This window comes from Charadrius vociferus, unplaced genomic scaffold (genome assembly GCF_000708025.1).
Source record: "Charadrius vociferus isolate BGI_N301 unplaced genomic scaffold, ASM70802v2 scaffold7, whole genome shotgun sequence".
Lineage (NCBI taxonomy): Eukaryota > Metazoa > Chordata > Aves > Charadriiformes > Charadriidae > Charadrius > Charadrius vociferus.
This window is the reverse complement of record NW_009649308.1, coordinates 4209581-4231735: the sequence shown is the minus strand read 5'-3', so window position 1 is coordinate 4231735 and position 22155 is coordinate 4209581. Positions and strand designations below refer to the sequence as shown.

The 22155-nt window shown below is 44.1% G+C and overlaps 1 protein-coding gene across 1 annotated transcript in view; it reads left to right on the top strand.

Moving 5' to 3' along the window:
- The window catches only part of NRK (Nik related kinase), a 99041-nt gene that overhangs the window by 51428 nt on the left and 25458 nt on the right, over positions 1-22155 (top strand). Inside the window, exons 10-20 of the mRNA XM_009889268.1 lie at positions 95-167; positions 579-774; positions 1632-1796; positions 2323-2328; positions 2539-2697; positions 6189-6341; positions 12277-12408; positions 13042-13109; positions 14699-14814; positions 17703-17800; positions 19089-19207. Of these exons, the coding sequence (XP_009887570.1) occupies positions 95-167; positions 579-774; positions 1632-1796; positions 2323-2328; positions 2539-2697; positions 6189-6341; positions 12277-12408; positions 13042-13109; positions 14699-14814; positions 17703-17800; positions 19089-19207 (1285 nt within the window). The remainder of the gene's footprint in view (positions 1-94; positions 168-578; positions 775-1631; positions 1797-2322; positions 2329-2538; positions 2698-6188; positions 6342-12276; positions 12409-13041; positions 13110-14698; positions 14815-17702; positions 17801-19088; positions 19208-22155) is intronic.

Below are 22155 nucleotides of genomic sequence, written 5' to 3'. Positions count from 1 at the left end.
TAGTTCAGGTTGAGTGCTCGGAAACAAAGTTCAAGATCATAACTGAAATAACAGCATTCTCCACTGGGGTTTGTTTATTGTTCTCTTTTTTTAGAAGAAACGGACTATGATTACAGTGGAAGTGAGGAGGAAGATGATGAGCTGAATGAAGATGAAGGAGAACCAAGGTTAATTTTGTTACTGGAGTAGAAAATTTGACTGCCCAAGCTGTTCTCATTGAAGGCAGCCTTCCTCAGCCAGAGTGGCTTTCTTAACTTGCTCTGAATCCCTCATCTCCTGTATCCCCTCTGGTGGCTCTAACTGTTTTGTAGCTATCAAGTATAACTGCTGAGTATAAGATGCCTGTAATAAGCTGCTGCTTAGTTCCCCTGCAAAAGGGAGGAAACTCTCAAATGAAGGACCCAATAATCAGCTTCAGGCTGTTTCGTAGCACAGTAAGTGCAGATGCATAGTCAACATGCTGGAGATTTATCAGAACATCTTCATTTGCTAACACAGGACAACAAGCAATTCCCAATGCACCTTGTATTCTCTTTAATGTTATGTTTAGTCATGTAGAAACCTGCCCTTTGTTTCAGCTCCATAGTTAATCTCCCGGGGGAGTCAACTCTGCGTCGTGAATTTCTGAGGCTGCAGCAGGAGAACAAAAACCGTTCTGACCCTCATCGCCAGCAGCAGCAGCTGAAGGACCAGGAGAAATACAAGAAGCAGCTGCTGACAGAGCGGCAGAAACGGATTGACCAGCAGAAAGAGCAGAGGAGGCGGCTGGAAGATGTAGGGACTGGCTTGCATTGTTGTTCTATATCTTGTCACAAATAAAAAATGCGTCTGGAGAGAGTAGGCTTTGAAAGGCAAGAAGGCTGTGTCAAATTGTCGGCACAACCTGGATTGTAGTCTTTAGCCTTCAGAGAACTGTGTCACTTTTGAACACAATGGGCGCTGTCCTTTTCCTGCCGACAAGCTGCCCCGAGCTGTGGGAGCAGAAAGGGAAGGGCATTTTGCTTGAGTTTGTTTGGTGGTGGAAGCCCAGGCAGGTGGGATGAGAGATCCCGATTTCTTTCTGGTGTTCATTGCCCAGTTTGGAGTCTGTCTGTCTGATCCAGAGTCCTGGCCCTGCTTCTCTTTAAGATGTTACAAGATAGCTGCTGCCTTTTCAGCTGTCTGACACGCTATGGTGTTGGAGGCATTGCTGAATCACTAACGTGTCTCTTCTCATGGGTATCTGATAGAAATTCAAGCGTTGTGCCAGTCCTTTGGAGCTGGCATCTGTGAAGCGTAGTGCTGCACCAGCAAAACGGGGGGACTCTGGAAAAACCCTTCCTTCTCAAAGTGACGGGAAGACATTTGTCATTAGATTAGCTGCCAGCCATCACGGAGATCTCGCGTGCCTGCTTAAATGAATGGCAGATCTGCCCTCAGCTGCCAAAAGGGCAAAGGTTTCACTTCAAGTTTGGCAGTCGTTGCGGTGGCAGCTTGTGGCTGTCCACTGCTGCTGCGCAGTGTGTCGGGTGCCCCTGTTAGTGACTGCCTGGCGGGAAATGGGCCTTGTGATTAATGAGCACCGGCGTAAGTAATTGTTGGGTACAAAAGTAAAGGAAAATAAGCAATGTTATTCCCTGGCTCTCTTCCAGCATCAGAGGCGAGAGCAAGAGCTACGAAGGCAGCAGGAGTGTGAGCAGAGGTGGGCAGAGGTTAAGGCCATTCAGAGGAAAGAGGAGAGGTGTAAAGAAGACAAAAGGGCTGTGGAAGATGAACGGTTCATAGTAGATGGACAGAGGAAATCAGAAAAGAAGCAGGTATGAAAAGAGCATTTACTGACAGCATTTTGCAGCTCCCTGTTCCTGTAGCTGATGTCTTTCTCAGTTCCCTGAGGGTGTTCCCATCCTCTGAGTCACAGACCAGAGAAGGACTTTTTAAATGCATTTACTGCCTTTTGTTCTCAGATTCAGCCTTCTTTCAGTTCACCTGTTACTGCGTCATCCTCCTTATCTACAGCAATGACACTGCCTTTCCCCCTTCTGTCCCTGCCGTTTCCCCCTGATGAAATGGTCTTCAGTCACTTCAATCTGATTTAAAATATCTTTACTCTGAAAGCTTCCAGCATCAGCTCAGCCTAAGCTTAAATCTCCAGTTTCTGTTCGGGTTGTAACCAGCACCGTTTCTTTTTCACAAATAAAAATGGAGCAAAGGTTAATTCTAATGCTGAAGTCTCATTGTCAAGTCTGGCACCTCGGCTACAATGTTTTTGTAACGTTTCAGCAGCAAACTGATTTGTAATCAAACAGAAGCATGGAGAGTTTCATTAAAGCCCGCTGCTTTTAGAAAAAAGTAAAAAGAAAAAATACGGTTTTCTGATGTGCTGTCTCAAAAGCCAAACACAGAGTGTTTGGGGTCACTTTATGCTTCCTGTTGCTCAGGGTTGTGGCTCTTCTGTCAGCCCTGCTGGAATTGTGCTCACTTTGTTCTTTGAAAAGCCAGTATTTCCAGCAGTCAACTTGGTTGTCCTCTCTAAGGTTCATCCCTCTCTGCTTTCAGAAGGTGGAAGACGTGCAGCACAATAGGAGGGTGCATCGAACTCTCCCCAAAGATCAGACACAGCTGCTGTCTCTCCAGCATGACCACAAGCAGAAGAAGAAGGAACCTTCCAAGAGTTCAAATTCAGCAGGGCATCCTCCATCAAGCAGCACAAGCAAAGAGGTATTGTCTTGGCCAATGAAGCATTTTGGTGCTTTGCAGTTTATGATGCTGTGGTAATGCTGAAGCAGAGAACAGACCGACTGTGTCTTACTACACATTTATGCTACAGTAAAGCCTTTAGTTTCCATTAATATAGAAGATAAGGGAAAGGAAAGGTTGCCCTGTCACTTCTACTTCAGTTCAGAGAAGGATTTGACTGGTGAATGCAGAAACAAGGTCCTTCTGGTCAACCAACTGTCATTCCCTTCTCTTCCAAAGAGGAAAGAATTAAGATTAATCTCTGAGGTTTAACAGTGTCTTTGCCTGATTTTAGGGTTCACAAAATTGACCCAGACACGGAACAGCGTGAGATCCCAAGCACAGATCTCTGTGCCCTGGTGTCAGGTTTTGATGCCATTTCTTTTTCTTTGTCTCGCAGGATTTTAGGTAAATAAGATTTGATGGATCAGGGGTAGCCACATATGTGTGAAATCCATTTCTCTCTTTTGCTAACTCTGAAGATATTTCTGCTCACCAACTTGTTCTGCTTGCTGTCATCATATTGTGAAAAGCTACAGGTCCATTTAATGTATGTTATCTCATGATTCCTGGCACACTTATTTTTCCTTTTGATATAATCCCAACTTGTGAGCCCAGTTCTACAGCTGGTGCCATTTGTTGTGTTACTAAAGTCTGGGTTGAAGTCAAAAATCTCAGCAGCTCGCAAGTAGCTCCTCGGATGGCTGTGTCTAAGGAGAATAGTCGATGTGATGGCCACTGCATTCATGGCAAAGTATCTTCCCAAAATACCCAAGCAAAGACATGAGGAGAGCTCATGCACATGTACGTAGGAGGAATGCAGAGCACTGCTTCTTAACCTCTTCTGCAGTCTTTAAACAAGTGCCTTCTTGGTCACCTCTTCGTGTGTGTGCATGCTGCAACTGGTTCCCTTAGCTGAAATTTTCTATATTGATAAACAGTTAAATGAAACTGCTAGCATTGTTGAAGTGATGAATTTTAATAACTGCATAGATTCTGCAAACAGCTAACCAGCAGTATGAAATCAGGAAAATAAAAGATATTAAGCTCCTTGTTAGAGTAGCAGTTTGTGAAAACAAGAGAATAATTCTGTTTGAAGTACAACTTAACCATCAAAAACCCAAATACCCTAGCTCCAGAGGCTTTATTGCATTGACTGATTAAACAAATCATTACTGAAATCTGAATGAACTCCTTTTGAAATCAGTATTTGTTTGATGGTGGAGGGCTGGGTCGTATTCCAGCTGGGGAGTAAATCAGGTGTGGATAGACAAGTAAGCTGCTTTTGCTAAATACACAACATCAAAGTCCACAGCACTGTTTTGCCTTTGCTAGGCTTTCGGTGGGTGGGGAGAAAATGCAATTCTATTGAGTTAATTTAACTTTCTTTTCTACTTCATTGTAGTTAGAAGTCAAAAGAACTGCAAAATGTCAGCTTAAATGCTCATCTATGGTTTTGGCATGTGTTTTGTAAATGACCCCTTTGTAGCAGAATGAAATGTATTACGGAATTTAGTGTGCAATCACTGTTAACTTTTAGTTTAGCGGTGAAATAAAATATCACTAATTGTAGATAAAGTGCTGCCTGCCTTTTAGGTTCACAGCATTAGGCTCTTGTCGTTATGGCTACCATAATATACTCTAGTTCTAAGGACAAATTATTTTACAGTCTTACTTATTTAATCTCAGAACTTCTTGGAAGTCACAGATCCTTCCACTAAAATCATAATTAGTGGTACAGGGTTGCATTTTTTGGTTGAAGTTTGAGACCTCATAATTATGTCAGCAGTTGTAATTGTTCACAACAATTTTAAAATGCTTTATAGTTCTGACTTTTTAACAGTGATAACTCAGTGAATTTGTTCTTATTGATATTGATCTTTCCCAGTTTATTAGCCAAAAAGATGCCAGTTTCTCTGTTGGGAGAGATCTACACGGGGATAGAGATAGCCTACTCAAGAGTGAGTTTGTTTGCATACTTCTTAGGGCTCTGTGGTATTTGCAGGGCCAATTATTGATACACAAAAACTCTGCAGAATTATGGTTGCATTGAGGCATTAAAAACAAACAAACAAAAACCCTAAACCCCTCCAAAGCCTCAAGTTTAATTTTTGGGGGCACAGAATCCTTTCTTGGGTATTCCTTGTCTTTGCCATGGCACTCTTCCTGTCGCAGGCGGGTCAGGGCAGATGTCCCCTGCTGTGTGCAGATGTGAGCTCGCTCTGTGCTCTCTGTGGTCCCACCGGCACCAGAGCTAATGAGCTGAGGGGCCCAGACTCGTAGCTTGGGCTTGATGCCACATTAGTTCAGTGCTTGGAAAGGGGCTGCCATCCTGTTCTGGGAGCCCAAGGTGTTGGCTGCAGGAGTTTGCAGCTGGACCATAATGTATTGCACGTGAGCACCCTTTGGGTACAGAGGTGGTAGGTAAATTATCGTATCTAGCTCAGTGAAACCACTCTAATTTTTACATTTTCTTTCTTGCTTATGGTAAAATTTCCCTTTCATTATTAGGGGTTGCAAGTAATGAAAATCTGACCTCAAGAGTAGTATAACAATTGAGCCCACTGGGGCTAGAATTTCATGGTATTTGGCTGTATTGCTTGTATTAATAAGAGTGGGTTTTTTTGTGAGGTTTTTTGGTGTTCTTTTTTTCCCAAATCGAGATCTGTGAGACTAAGTGGAATCATTTTCCGTCTCCTCAGCAGTTTCCTAGGCTATGTTAAGAACATGCTTACCTTCCTGACATAGGCAAAAACATCCAGATAGAGTGAGAGATACCATTAAGAATGCCCACCCGGACACAGATAACCGGGTGTTTTTATGGCATTAATCTCTAGTTTACTGTGTAGAGCTGTTTCTAGGCTGCTGAATCAGAGGATACACTAAAGATTTACACTAGACAATGGGAATTAGTCATGTTGAATGAAACTGGGAAGAGTAGTGTCGTCAAAACTATAGGGTAAAGATTTTTGTTATGAGCAATACCCTCAGGAAGTAAAAGGACCTTTCTTCCTTCTAGATCATGTTCCTCAGTCTTTTCCATAGTGCAAGTAACATACCAAAAGATAGAGTGTTGAAAGCATTTTAAAGTAGAAAGCAACATGTAATAATGATGCCAGAATTGTAGAAGGGAGTAATAAATGCGCAGCAAAACAGGCTGCATATTGTCAAAGATAAGTAAATACAGACAGATGATTCCTCCCAGCTAAAATCCCAGCCTGCAGCAAATGGGATGGTCTAGAATACAGCAGATGGCAACTTGGGCCCTTTTCCTTGCTGCAGTTTGGAAACTTGATGGAAAAGGAAGGGTTGTAAATGGAGAGGCAATAATGATTCATATTGTGCCGGGGCTGACCTCTCCCCAGGGGGGAGGTCCATGGGAGTTGATGCGCACTGTGGTGCTGTTGGAGAACATCCGGGCGGCAAAGCCTGAGGCTCGGTGTGCAACCTGCTGCTGCTTTTCTCCTTCTCAGGCCGAGGACCAAAAAAAGAAAAGTGACAGCATCCAACCTTCCCTCCAGTGGCCAGCGGTGCTGGGGCATGAAGCCACGCCGCACACCAGGATGGGATCGGGCAGCAGCTCCAGCCCTTGCACCCCCGCGCCGCAGAGAGCCATGTTAGTACAGGTATGGTACTGCTGCCCCAGACGGGGAGGAGAAAGCATGGGTGGTTCCTAAGCAGAGCAGCACATCAGAAACCTGATTTCCTTTGCTCCTGGCACAAATGACTGAGGCCTGTGCAAACCAGCTCAGAGGTTTTTAGTGCCACCACATGCTGCTGAGTTCTACATGGAATTATACTTAGGCACTGCAGATCAGGGTTCGATAACAGTTATTTTTATAAACTTGGCGCCTGATTGCTGATTCCATGATACTACTCTTAGATGTTTGACAGAAAGCCTGAATGGCTGCACTGTTGCAGTCCCTGGGCAATGTATTATTTATATGGCACCATAAATACACGTGGCACTCTACAAAACCAGTCCAAAGCTGGAATTTTTATCCCTGAAGACCACATACACAAGGAAGATTGTTAGTGATCTTATGAAATAATCTAGAAGTACATGGAGATGCAATAAGGACCAATGCAAAGTCAGATTTTGCCTGTGGATAGATCCTGGAAGGTCCATGACTTGAAAAATTTCAGCATTAGAGGTACTTAAAGAGCACAATAAGGTCTCCCCAGAGTCTTCTCTTCTCCAGGGTGAACAACCCCAGCTCTCTCAGGCTTTTCTCATAGGAGAGGTGCTCCAGCCCTCTGATCATCTTTGTGGCCCTCCTCTGGACCTGCTCCAACAGGTCCATATCCTTCTTGTGCTGAGGACTCCAGAGCTGGATGCAGTAGTCCAGGTGGGATCTCACCAGAGTGGAATAGAGGGGCACAGTCCCCTCCCTCACCCTGCTGGCCACACTGCTTTTGATGCAGCCCAGGATGCAGTTGGCTTTCTGCGCTGCAAACACACGTTACCAGCTTACGTCCAGCTTTTCATCCACCAGTACCCTCAAGTCCTCCTTGGCAGGGCTTCTCTCAATCCCTTCATCCCCAAGCCTGTATTGGTACAGGGGTTGCCCTGACCCATGTGCAGGACCACGCGCTTGACCTTGTTGAACCTCATGAGGTTCACATGGGCCCATTTGTTGAGCTTGTCCAGCTCCCTCTGAATGGCATCCCGTCCCTCAGGCGTGCAAACCACACCACTCTGCTTGGGGTCGTCACAAACTTCCTGAGGGTGCACTCGGTCGCGCTGTCTATGTCATTGATGAAGATATTAAACAGTACTGGTCCCAGTGCAGATCCTTGAGGGACATGACTCATCACTGTTCTCCATCCAGACATTGAGCCATCGACCACTACTCTCTGGATGCAACCATCCAGTGAGCTCCTTACCCACTGAATAGTCCATCCACCAAATCCGTATCTCTCCAATGTAGAGGGAAGAATGTTGTGGGGGACTGTGTCAAAGGCCTTAAAGAAGTTCAGGTAGATGACATCCGTAACTTTTCCTTTGTCCACTGATGTAGTCAGTCTATTATAGAAGGCCACTAGGTTGGTGAGGCAAGATTTGCCCTTGGTGAAGCCATGCTGGCTGTCTCAAATCACCTCCATGTGCCTTAGCCTACCTTCTAGAGGATCTGTTCCATGTTGCCTGTTTGTCATTTCAAGTCATGAGTATTGTAAGCGGCCTGAGTTGATGGCCTGGCTTGTAGGATCAAATCACTGGAGAGCTGGTGCAAGGTCTACAAGGACATTTGCAGCTTAGCCTTGGGTAGAGGCTGGCAGGTTCCTTGAGATGAGTATTTTGGCCCTGCAATAAGAGTGGGAGAGTCCATAGTTTATTGCAGGGCATTGGGATTCTACAGGAGCACAGTGGCTGTACAGAGGATAGTCCTGCCCAGTTAAAATGCCGCTCCTGGGATGAAAGGAGCTACTTTCTAGGCTGGCTGCGTCACCTAGGACAAGTCACTTCATTCCTGTGCACCGGGTCGATGCGTCTCTGGTAGTACCTCTCCCAGCTGCTGGGGTGAGTGGTGAGGAATGAAGCAGTATTTACCAACCTCTTTCACCTGATGGGAACTACACTATAAAAAACTTTATGGTATTTAAAGTGATGGTGTTACTTAAGGATAATAGCAGCAAGCGATATACAGTTGTTACCGTGTGATTTCACTCCCTGCTGGTAGCTGCCCTGTTACCCACTCACCCACCAGTGCTCCAGCTGATAGAGACCGTGGGGACAGGGAGAAGCCAATCTGTACTCTCACCCGCTGTGTTAGCACGGAGACCAGATGAACTTTGATGGGTAATTTATAAGTCCTCTGAAGGGCTGTGTTTCTTTTTGCTGGTTGGCAGCAGCTGTTGATGCTAATAGCAGCATGCTTGGATATGCTGCCTGCATCAACTGTATGAAGTGTTGAGGCAATATGAGTGATGGGCTAGTTAGTCACCTGGAGATTAAAAGACTCACAGCAATATACTTGTGAAGTTCAATACACGGGTGCCTTGTTGATTTAAAATAAAAGTGAACTGCGGAGTTAAAATGCAAGCTGAATTCATCACAGATGTCTGTGCTGAAGAACTTCCAGCCAGGTTTGTCAGAGAGGGATCGTCTGTCATCGCTGCTCTGCTCAGACAAAAATGACTTCTTATTTTAAACGATTGTATTCTGTGAGATTTTGTGGCACATCCTGGTTCCCCAAATCTCTCTCAGAATTATTTCACTGGAAATTTTAACACAGCCCCTGAGGTGCAGGGAGCGTGATTTCTCAGTGTCTTGTATCCTGTCTGTCTGGTAAGGGAACTGTGAGATATTACCAGATCAGAATGTGTCATTTCCACCTGTTTTGTACCTGTTTTGTGTTTGCTGCAGTGTGGTCGCAGATCTGACACTCTGGTTGTGGTGGTGTGGGATGAGCCATTCTGGACTACCTGCAGAATTTCACAGGGACTTCTTGAGCAAAGTCACTGAGTCTTTCTCTGCCCAGCATCTCCTGCTGCCTGACTAGTGCAGGAATTTAGCTCACATCTGAAATGAACTCCATTTTTTATTTGACTCTGTGGTTTTCCTGTAGAATTTGTCAGCTCGATGTCCCCTATTGTCTGGAGTAACGTGACTGAAACAGATCAAGCAAGCTAACGATGTTAGAAGAACTGGCTGTGCATTAGGTCGTGGATTGACCCAGTATCCCAGAGCAGATCTGCTCAGAAGTTTAAGAAAATCCTTTTCCTTATGCTGTTTTGTAACAACAGTTGCCCTTATCTACCCCCTGTATGTAGATTCAGTTCAAATTAGTAACTTGGGCATCGTCCAAAAAGCGGTGCAGCCTGTCTTTTTAAAACTCCTCACCCCTAAGTCTTTTTAAACTAACTCTAGTAGTCAGTATTTTGTACTATATCACCTTATGTTATAATTTCAGGGAGCAAAGGGTCCTCTTCCATAGCTCTGTTAGGTGTGCCTTTATGGTTTGAAGACACCTAGCAGGTAACGCTTTGTCTACCAGTGCTTTCTGTGCATGAGAGGAGCTGCTGTTCTTTCAGTATTACTTACAATAAAAACATTTTAAAGTTCAAGTCTCAGTAGTTTAGAATGATTTTTTTATTTTTTTCCCCCCATACAAATTATTTTATCTGTAAAACTTAGGGGGAATATCAAACACTATGATTTTGGGGGGTTATCTGAGACATTTTTGGTTTGCTGGGGAACTGCAAAGTCCTGTAGGTCCTACAGAAATCACCCTAAAAGCAGGTGTCACTTCCTTGGCTTTGTGTGGAACTGGTGTTCTGGTCTCTGTCTGCCCAAAGAAGGTCTGTGGGTACCATCTGCAGAGTTTGGATTCACCGGGTCACTCATATCATGATTCAGCAAAGCTCATCCATGCTTTTAAGCACAAATAGTTTTCTGGTCCTCTCCAGGACTCAAAAGCTGGAATTTAGGATGAAATATAAGTATCTTGTTGACAAAGTGGCAAGGGAAAAAAAAAATCTTCCTATATTCTGATAATAATACACTTGCTATAAAACCTATTCCTATACCCAGGGTGAATCATCTCAAGGGAACACTTTGCTGTTGAAATAATTCTGGTTAAATAAAAACTGTTATTAGTGACAATCATGTTGGGCAAAAAAGTAATTTTGATAAAATGAAAGGACATGGATTATGAGATAACTGCTGAAAAAGCTATTTTCTGTAAAGGGAGTCAACGGAACATATTGTCCCAAAAAGGCAGCAAAAGCACCTGAATATTTAACTAGCTGAACTTCTCAGGACTGGTTTTTGACAGTTAACTTTGCCGTGCTGGTCTGGGAGGTTGTGATGGGACGTTTGAATAGATGTTTGGCATCTTTAACTAGTTTTAGAATTACTACCTGTCAATATTTAAGTGATTTTGAACATTGTTCCCATGAAATATTTAGTCTTGTAGAGTTATAGGGAGTTTGTAATCATATTATATTATTGAAAAGCTGTGCGCAGTTCTCAGTTACCGTATTTTACTTGTTAAGATTGGGGAACTGGAGAATTTTATAGACTTGGCTGATAAATCAATAAAATACTTTTCTGAGTTATTCTTTGGGGAAACTGAACTGCAACTGTCTCTGATCTGAGTTGCAGTAACTCCATCAGGACAAAAAAGTTTGAACTTTGACTCAAACCAAGATTGCCTCTTTCTTAGGCCTGCAAGTGGTGGGGATGCTGGGCTTGCCGTGCGTTTGCAAAAGAGGTGCCTCCCAGCAGAGGTGTGTTCGCGTGCCGGGGCACGGGCTCCTCCCGATGTGGGAAGGACATCAGGACCTGTTCCTGCCAGCTGTGGGTGTCTCCAGAGGGCCCTGGTCTTGCGTTGCACGGGAGGTTTGAAAAGATAAAGCACAAAGTGGTTTAGCTTCAGGCATTTCTCTAAGATTTTTTTTCTATTTCTGTAACATCATATTGGTTCTAGCGTAGCAATCCCTCAAGATGGGCCCAGCTTGCACAGCAGTTCCGTCTGTCCTGGCTCGGTCTTGTGGCCATGAGGATTTCTCATTTTGGGGAGGATCAGTACAACAGTTGACATTTTTAGCTCTCTGCCTTTCTTCCCTTTTGGAAAATGCAGGTGTAATAGATCATTAGTGTGTAGAACTTAAGGGACCTTTCTTTCTTTTCTTTTTTTTTTTTCCTTTTTTTTTCTTTTTTTTTCTTTTTTTTTTTTCCTTTTAGATACAGAAGGAATCAGAGGAAAATTTTTTTTAGTATTTTAGCTTGAGTTTTACACTGCTTACTTGTTGTTCCCTTGGAATGAAGACTTTGTAAGAAAGTGATTTGGTTGCTTCCTCCCCTCCTCCCCCCATCCCTGTGATTTAGGGCATTTGCTATCTTAATGTTCTAATTTGGTATCTTTGAAACACAGGTGGTCACAATGGGACTGCCTGGACATGACTACCCATGAGGTGTAGTCTGAGCATAGTTTCTTACCTCTTTCTTACTTCATTCTCAAGTTTAATGTTTTTTTCCAAAGTAATTGAAAAATCTGTTACAGAGGAAGGCCGGGGTACCATCATAACCATTGGAGGGTTGAAAGTGCTGGTGGTTTGTCTCCATTGACTCTAGGTTGATGGTGGGCTTGCAAAGACTAGTTTGGAAGCCAACATCTAACTTAGGGGAGGTGGGTTCCCCCAGTGATTATACTGTCTAAATTCTGAAACGGAAGCATTGGTCAGGTTTGAATGAAATACACTTACTCAATAGTAATTTTTGCATCATTCAGTTAATTCGTTTGCTGCGCGTTGCATGTGACCTATTAGCAATCTCTGTAGATTTAAGAAGGGGAGATACATGTGCAGCATAGATGTGTTTACTCTTTCTTTTTATTTTACTCTTCACCTTGAAATATTTGTGCCTAACATGCTAATATGCTGGAAATGAGTCACTTCACAGTGGACAGGGTGAGTAGGGCTGTATCCAAACACAGTACTTCTTGTAGGTTTACTAAAAGCTTGATCTCACAAACAGAACCATTGATATCTGTTGAGATTGGGACCTGTTACATAGGCAGGGACGTACACTTCAACATGTATTTCATTTGTTTCAAGTGTGAAAATTTCCGGGCTAGTAAGGATGTGTACCACAGCAGTTCGCTGTCAGATATGGTGACGACACCGCTCAGCCCTGTGCAGGATGACGTATTCTGGAGTGTGAGTCAAAACGAAGAACAACCCCCAAAGGTACGTGAAACTCGGGGTATTTGGCATTGTCAGTGGTTAATAGCACTCCGCTTAGATCCCCTGTGCTGTGTAGTATCCATCCTCTGGACTTTAAGAAATTCAGTGAAAATCCCAATTCTTGTGTGTTAACTGGCTCTCAGTAATCTAGAAAGAAGACACAAATTTATAAGCAAGTACAAGAATATTTGTGCAGGGATGTGTATGCGCGTGCATGTATTCATTTTATTACTTTGCATTAGTGGGGGTGAGTGTGCGTGTGTCTCTTCCTCCAGCCCTTTGGTAGCAACGGTAATCCACCACCCAGGGAAAGCTGTGTTAAGTGACTGCAGATGCATTTCCCTGTCTGCTTTAAACATTGACCAAGAATAATGGTGACTCTAAGAAAAGGTGCAAACCACTTGCAGTCTGCACTCTGATAGATTGCACAGGCTTGGAGCAAATTGGAAGCACCTGCGACTGACTTGCAGCTTCCACTGTTGATATCACAGAAGCCCTCTCCGTAGGTCCCACTGAAGCATTACTCATTTATGCTGGTTAGTCCTATTTTTGCATTGATAAAGGGTAAGCATTAGGTTTATTAACTGAGTCTAAAATATCAGTAGCAAACTTAAAACATTTGATTAAATCCTTAAGGTTCCAGAAAGGACAACCTCTAAATTTTACAGCAGGGATCAGCCGGGCCATCAGAGATGCCTTTCAAGGTAAGCTCTTAGGCATTTTATGCTTATACTAACTCTGATTTATAGTGAAAAAGAAAACTAAAGCCAGTTTATTAAAAACAAACCCATAACCACAATGTCACCAAAACTGATGTTGGGTTCATACCTCATTTAATAGCAGTTACAATTATTTTGTCTTTTGCGTCAGTTTCTCCACAAAAACTAACCAAACTTCCTGATCTTAAACCTGAAGTGTCTAAGTCAGCTTCCTTTTGTTGATTGGCCTAACTGATTTAAAGAGAAACAAGCCTCCTGTAGATTTCCTCTTCCTTTTCATGCAAGGCAGTTCTGTCTTCTGCTGGAAAGCAGTATTTTTAATATATTAGGGCTGTTCCATCTGTAATAATTCCTGCAATGAGTTGTTTTCGTTCAGCCTGTTTGGTATGCCCGAGTGGGTTGCACGCAAGTTGTGCGGCCGTTTCCCAGTTAACGGGCAGCACGTTGTGCCGTCATTTAACTTCTTGTGATTTGGCGATGCTTTACTTTCCCTTCACATTAGAGTAAGTGGCTGCTGAAGGGGCAGGTTAATTGAGATCCGAGGCTGTCAACACTGGTGGTGGCAGGTGGGAGGGGTGCTGGTCAGGGCTGCCAGGATGCTCTTGCGGATGCTTTACATCGGCACCGTTGGTTTCAGAGGTGCCGGGGTACTTTGGCGAGTGGGGGTCTGGCCCCAGCTCCCTGTACAGGCACTTACAGCTTGTGAAGCTTGTGCCTGTAGTAGCTCGAACAGGTAAAATATGCCATCTGTAGATGTATCTTGACTATTTTGGCACTCTGCCCTTAAGGCTAGTCTGCTTTTTTTCATATTCCAGGAGAAAAGACCAAGGATGCAGAGAGATCAGCGGTAAAGGGTAGCTCCCACTGGATGTCTGATTGGGGAATGTAATGCTGTGAGGCATTGGGCTTGGAGAGATTTGAAAGGGAAGTAGATTTAGCGGACGTAACAAAATAATGTGCAGCAGTTCTGATGAGCCAGAATCAGAAACATCATCTGAAATAACTTTCAAGTGAAGTCAAGCCCTAAATGCTCTCTACTTAGGAATTGTAGGAGGCAAAGCAGAAAAGAAAAGTGTAAGTAAACCACCGTGTTACAAGTGAGTGGCTTCTGAGCCCGGGTTTCTGGGTGAGCCACTGCTTTACTTCACAAGCTTGGCAGCTTGTTTTACTGTCTGACGCGTTCCTTTCTCCACTGATAAGTGGATGATGATGTGTCTTATAAGAGGGTACTGGAGCAGGTTTCGTTATTTGTAAAAGCCATGAGATTTTGGAATAGGAGTGACACAGATCTGAGGAGGCCAAGGGAGAAGTACGTATAGTAGGATATTCTGTAATGACTTGGGAATCTCTGTAATCTCCCAGAATGGCTGTCCAGGGGAAACTGTCCCCTCCATCTTCTTCTCTCACTACTGGGTGGCCCTGCTCAGAGTAGCAATGAATATAAAATTTTAGTCTTTCAGGAGGATTGTATCATACAGTAACAGCAGGGAACTCGGTTCAGTGGCCTACGAGGTCTGTTCCAGTCTGTGTTCCTGCATGCAAGATAGTCTGATCTGCTTTTTATCTCTGTTTAGTACCACTCATCAGTCATCCCCCGGGGGACATGCTCTGAAGCTGAACAGCAGCAGCAGCGCTCCTGGCAATAAGCAGTGGGAGATGGGATCTCATCAGAGCAGCCGGTCAACCTCAGGTGATTCTGAAGTCAAAGATTCATTAGTCAAAATGTGCAAAATTCCGATCATGTGAAATGGGCTTCTGCGGGGTGTCAAGTGCTGCGTTGCAAATGGGATATTTTTTTTAATGAAGTCTTCTGGTGATAGGCTTTTGAAAGCCCTCTGGATTTCACGGTTCCATGTTCCTAAAATATAAACACTTCCTCTTTTGAGTCAAAAGTGACTGTGAATATATTTCCAAATAGAAAATTTGAATCGCCTCAATTAAGAATTGAAAAAAAAATCTGTTCTGTTGCACTTATTGACACCATTGAAACTCAGCAGATCCAACATTACAGAAATACAGATGTAATTCATTCTAATGTTTGCCCATTGGCATTTTCTGCATAACCGTATGCTGCTTTTTTGCATTGCCCACTGATAAGATGATACAGATGAGCAGTTGCTGTACACTAATATTTCTGCACTCTAATAACGTACTGGCTGAAGGAAGCATAGGACTGTCTTTACAGCACCTTATGAAACATTCCCCTGATATTCTTTTGTCTGCAGAAAGGTAGTGAAACTGAAAAAAAAAAGGCAAGAGAAGTTAAAAGGTAGAGATAGCCTAATTCAGTTTAAGCAAGGTGCAACGTTGTAAGCTGTCCTGGTATCGCTGGTAGTGATGTAGGAACACAGTGGGCTTGCTCATGGTTGTGCAGATTCTTTGCAGTACAGAGTCTGGTTCCTGAGACATGACCCGAGATTCTGGCAGATGGGGACACGGAGCAGAAGTGGACAGCTCTGTTCCGCTGTTGTTTTTTTCTAAAGGCATTTTCTGTGGGTCAACTGTAGGGCAATTTCTGGTGTAGCTCCTTGCGAAGCAGTGGTGTGTTACAGCGCTTTGCATCCAGGTTGACTACTAAAGATGGGGGACATGGGGAATCACGCCTAATTCAAAGCAGGGTGGATGCTAAAAACGTTCTGAAGCCACATCAGTGAGCTGCTGTGGTCATTTATTTTTAAACTGAGGCTCACATTGTTAATTTGCAAGCCCTTGATAAATGAAGAACAAATTGCTTATTTATTACACTTACACAATCAAGTCAGTTTTGCTTTCACTAACTACGCAGAATAGGAAGCTTTGCTTCAAGAGAAATCTAAAGCACACTTTAAGCTGCTTGGGTTTTGTTTCTTTTTGCTCTGATGTCATTTTATGTTTGTTTGTCACTATGCTGTTATTCAACATGCAACAGCCCAGCTCAACTTTGCAATGTCTGCATGATGTGTAACTCCTGTGCCATTTTGGCAAGGGGAAATGAAAACCTCACCAGCAATGGAAAGAATAGAAAACCTCCCTTGTGGTTTAAACTGTTTCCTTGGGTTCTTAAGTGTCATTAAATTGCAGCTAGTTCTGGCATATGGTGTTCCAGAAAGAGTTTGTTGCTTTCCCAAACCCACAGGGATAATGAATTGGGCAGGAAAGGGCTATAAATACTTTAAAGCTAATACTCCTGCTGAGTTGCTTAGGTACTCGTTGACCAATAAGGAATTCTGTATTGTAAAAGCCTTGCAAAATACATGAATACATGAAGCCATTGTGATAAAACTATCTAAATTAGCAAATACCAATCCTAATTTGTGTGAGCTGGAATTCTACCCCCTGAAACTGCAAGGAGTGCCGTTGGTAGCAGTGGGATTGTCATGGGAGAAACTGCTGAACGAGGTAGACATTGAGCTGGCTCATGTGTCCCAGCGACAGGGTGAGGGCACATCTGCTTTCTCTTCCTTCACTTGTATCAGGAATTGTGTGCAGAAGGCTGCATCTCTCCAAGGCTGCGTCTGCTCTTCCCGGGTAGCTTTGTGGACAGCAGGGCCATTGAAAGGGAAGATGCACTTAATGACTTGCAAGGATCCCTCCTAACATGGCATTAGCGCACGCAGGTGGACTCCTCTAGTCTTGTTCGCTTGGGTATTCAATAGCTGTGCAAGCACAGTGGCATGTGTAGGTCCCCAAGGCACCTGGGAGGGAAGCATAGTGCCGTGGCTTCCTTACTACCCGCACCTTACCTTGGGCAGAGGGCCATGAGGTGCCACCTGATGCTGAGGTGGCCCATGGAGGGGGCCAGTTCCCTCTGCAAGACCGAGGGCTGTTATTATCTCCTTCCCCACAGCGCAGAGTGGAAGTGGGAGCTGAGAAGGGACACTCCGCGTGCCCCAAGGGAAGCGGGGACTGAAAACCAGTTCCCCCTGTGCTGCCATGGGAAGCGGTGAATCCTCTTCTGCTTTTAGCTTGACCCCATGCTCATGAGTGGAGTTCAGTGCAGCTGGCTGTCCCCAGCCCAGTTGGGTTTTGAGAATCAGGTCCTTTAGGCTGTTTTTGTGCAACAGTTTTACGAAGGCCAAATCTTGGCGCCACATCTGTTTGCTCAAGTGTGCATCAGGGACCCAGGCTCTTGTACCCTCTGCCCGACCCCTGTCTGCCACAGGGATACAGCTGGGTGGCACTTCAGTGCTGGAACATACCCAGGAGTTGATCATATGGTGAGCTCTCTCCCCTCAAGAAGAGGATCAGAGGAAGGGATTGGCATGCCCTCGCTCTTTTCCCTCGCACGCTGCCCTCCAGTCCATGGAACTGTTGCTGGTGCACAGTGGGCGCGTGTTGTCAAGGTTTTGGTCTGCTTGTCTTACTCCTGCAGCAGTCAACTGCACCAGTATTGAATTATATACATAATATCGAGGCATCAGAAACATTGGGAAACAAGCAAAAAGATTTCCCTTTGCAACAAAGAGAAAAAAAGAAGTTTGTCAGCAGAAGCTGTGTCTGCTTTGGGTGGTAACTGTATGTGCTTGTCTTACTGGTCTCTCACTCTGCTGCACATGCATTTAAAAAAAGAAACTTTTTTTTTTTTTCTTCCCTTCCCAGGGAATCCAGGACCAGCCAAGGCAGAGAACGCTTTGTCGCAGAACCACTTCCAGCTGCATAAGAAGTCTGAAAAAGTTTCTCATCCAGGCCAGGTTGCAGTAGGTTCTTTAAAATCCACAGATATTTTTGATTTGATCATGGTTTTCGCTGAGGGCATGTCTATGCAGGCAGCTCCTCTCTTGGCACTTGCGTTTGCTCGCGAATGGGTCCGTCTGAGGGGCTGCATGGGGCTGGCTCGGGCTCACTGCTGCATTAGTGTGTCTCATCAGCTTTCGGTCCAGGTGTGACTTGTGTCTAGCTCGGGTCAGCGGCAGAGAGTTCCGTTTTCCTCAACCTGCCTGATCATAAATTTTTGGCAAGGAAGGGGGTGTCTTTGATATTTCAGGAAGTCGTTGATCACTTGTCATGCAACCCAGAAGTCAAGACCATACCTGTGGCTTGTGGAAATATCCAGTGTGTAACTGCCTGGCATATGTGCTACCAGGCTGTGACACGCTCAAGACTGTCTTGGCTTGCCTTTCGCTGACGTGCCACTGATGGAAAGGATGATTGCTACTTCTCTGTCTTACTTACTGAGACGTTTCTCTGCTGGTGAGGTTTTTTTGGGAGTGTCTGTCAGACAACTGGAGCTCATGGTGCTTTGTGCAACAGCTCATATGTGGCATGCTTGGCATTTTAAAAGTTTGCGGGATGCCTGGCATTTTAAAACCTGGCAGGCAGGCCTGGGTGGCTCCAGGGGATGCAGAGCGGGGCAGCGGGGGACCTCTGCAGCTTACCGGAGTCCCCAGCCCCTCCTGGCTTGTCAGGGACCGGGGGTGTGAAGAAGACTCTGTGTTCAGGCCATTGCCAGTGATGCGGGAGGCCTATATACGAGTTCCGGTCGGATTGGGGTGTCTGCCTGCCCTCTGGGTGTGAGCCATGGCTGTGTTGGTGTTGTCTTTCCAGCCCAAAGGTGCTCCGTACCTGGGCTGTACCCAAAGGTGCTCCACATCTGCAAGCCTCAGCGTACTCCAGGGCTGGAGCAAAACTCAAGCCGATGCAATCCTTTAGTCCTGGCACGGAGCGCTCCTTTTCTTGTGTGAAAAAGGAAGTACTTCTGTGCTCCTGCAAAGTGTGAAGATTGAATCATGAATACTTGAGATCCAAAATAACATACTGACTAAAGTTAGTCAGCTTTTAGGGAAATCAGGTATTTTGGCTTAGGTCACTTTCCTGTATGAAATACCCACTTACGATAGACTAACAAAAACATCAGCTTCCCAATAAAGCTTTTTTTGGTGTGGAAGTGACAATCACTATATTTGCTGGGACAGTAAAATACTGCACATGCTGTTTAGCGATGGGTTCTTCCATGAGAAAAAAAACATCTGCGTGTTCTTTACTCAGAATCCAGGCTCCTTTGCCAAGGGGAGGGACGGTGCCAGCTCATTCTTAAAAGCAGCAGACTATTCCTCATCCAGTGACGAAGCTGGCAGTAGTGATGAAGATGACATGAACCACACAAGGTTGGCTTGATTTATTTTTTATTATTATTATTTTCTGCCTTTTTATTACACATTTCTAAATATCTGGAAAAAGTTGCGATACATAAATATTACCTCCCCTCTGAAGTTACTATAGTCATTTATGTCAGTTATAATTAAGCAGTTTAATTGCACTATAATGAACTCCTGGGTGTAAATATTTGCTCCATCAGATGTATGCAGTGTAATAAGCTTTGATGACTTGCTGCCATGGGACAATGAGGAAATGTCTCGTTTTAACTGAATATCAATAGGTAGTGTTTTTACAGAGATTACTTCACATTGATCTATGTTTAAATGGAATTTTTGAAAGAAAAAAGGAGAGGGAAAGAAAACTACACCTTCATGCTAAATACAGGTTACAGTGAACAAAGCGAAGCAAAGATGACCCTTCTAGTCTGTTCACTCCAGGAGAAATAATTGCCACTGAAAAGCTGATTCCTTCACCAAGGGTGTTTATAAAGAGGGGATAGTGTAAGCAGGATTTGTTTTTGTAAAATTTGCTATATTTTTAATATTGTTATTTTGCACAGTTGCTGTGGCTGCCAGATGATGCTGTGGCTTGTGCCAAGCTGATCTCACCTGAACTGTTTCTCTCTAGCTTTCCAGTTTCTTTTTTTGATTTTGTGACTGACATCTTGTGGTGTGTTACCTGTTGTGAAAAATGTGTATTCTGCTGAGAAATAATGGAGTGTGAATCGCTTGCTAGCCCAAGTGAAAGAGAGTCAGGGGATCAGTTGGCCAGCCCTGCTGTTTGGAACAGCAAACAGAAATATTTTTTAGTGTTGATGAATGAAACTTCTAATTTTCTTGCAAAGAGACTTCAGTTTAATTCAAGTTCTTGGATTTACTCTAAAGTGCATCACAGGGCCACAGAGCTCTCTGGGATGGGGCTCTTGCTCTTCTCTGACATAACTGTACATGCAGTTTTGTCAGTCTTCAGGAAGAGATGCTCAGATTTGTAGCACTGTTGGCAAGCTATTGCGTTGGCCCGGTACCAGTCCTTTCCCCTGTGCTGCTCTGCAGAAGGTAGAGTTTTTGCACCTGCATGTGCTCCTGATTTGCATTTCTGAAGTTCATTTTCAAAGCTGAGGAATGAGGAGGGAGAATGTTAAAAATCTTGTAGCTTATTCAGTGCACCTGAAAGAGCTGTCTCTTTGCTGTAATGCCTTCATTTTCTTACTGCTCCTCTTCCAAATCACCTTATTCTGATCTGTAAAAAGTTTTATTCACTCTAGGTCATAGAATTCATCCTAGACCTCAGAAAGACTCTACATAAAAATATGGATTTGCCCTGTAGCAATGACTTTGCTGTGTAAGTGTTAGATTGCTGTGATCTTGCATGCTGTAATGATTTGAAGGAGTGGTATCACTGCCTTTGGAAATCTGCATGTATTGCACCTCCTCTGTGTGTGAGACCCACCAGACCTCTAGAGAAGTGGAATTAGCAGGATGATCCCCGTCAGGTTTCCCTTCCTGTGCATACACGTACCACAAGAACTCCTGTAAAATCAAAGGTATAATCTTGTCTATTAACAAAGTCTCTTCACCTCGGCTGAACATCATTCATATTAAAAGATGGATACTTTGGGAAATATATCCTGATGAATACCACGTAAATAATAAAAAGGATAGTGATCAAAGTGAAAGCAGCAGCCAGCACTGAAAGTCTGCATATTCTGGAAAAAGTGAAGGCTTTTGTTTTGGTTGCTATCCAAAGCACGTGAATGTGGGTTCTGAAGCCCCTTGCAGTCTGTAGGAGTGTTTCTGGGTGGGCTTTGGCAGAGACACCTTGCACCAAGTGTTAGTTGGCTATTGAAAACAATATGTGTTTTCTTGTTCTTGCCTGGACTACAGAACGGCTTTTGATGTCCACGCTCCAGCTTTCATGGAGGTGCCCAGTAGGACTAGACTTGGGACATGCACATATGCAAGAGGAAGAGCTTCGTATTCTCTGGGGTGAATCCTGTTAACCACCCTGAGAAAGCTCTTTTCTGAGGAAGCCAGGACTAAGGGCAGCTGTCTTTCACCAGTAAAACAACGTTTGGGCCTTGTTTTTCTTTTCAGTAAGATGAGACAGAATTATTCTTCACACACACCAGGTTTTTGTTTTAAGGAAAGGATGTTAGTGTATGCGGTCCAGTATCTTACCTACTTGTATAGCATATCTGTTCCATTGATGCTAATTTCTCCTACTGTACTGAGAGTGCTCCTCCTCTGATGCCTGCAGCATTCACAATCCCCCTGGAACTCTGAGTTTCCTGGGGCTCATTTTGTATAGTTCAGTTTCCTCTCTCTGCTCTTCATATGCTGTTCCCTACCAAAATTTGAACAAGGTGAGTGCAGGTGTGTGCTTGGCTGGGAATTACTTTCTCCCCCTAATAAGTGGGAGGTTGACATCATTTAAGATCAGCTCCTGCTTGCTTTTCTGGTAAGAACAGATCCTTGCACTCACCATTGATCCTACTCCATGTCATGCCATTCCTTCTAAGCTTAGTATGTGAATATTTAGACGGATGGGGTGGAGGGACCCAAAACCAAAAAATAAGCAACAAAAAAAAGCCACAAGAACTTCTACTTCTTCACAGCCGTCTTAACTTGGTAGCTCTCTCACCAAACCTTGTTTGTTATCGCATTGGGCAACGTTTTAAAAACAAACCCTTACACTCTCCCACCAGGTGTGGTGTAGCTCTGTAGGGCCTTTCTCGCCAGCATCCTGAACTCGGTCGGTTTTATAATTACTGGAAAGGAGGCAGAAATGCAATAGGCTTAAATGGATTGCAGTAATAAAAAAAATGGATATACATAAATAAGTGGAATTAATAATGTGGAGTGGAAATGCACAGAAATGGCCAGAGCTTCGCTGACAGAAGTTTGAGGCAGTTCCACTTGGGTGAAAAAGTTTAAAATGCAAAGATCTCACTGGTCGT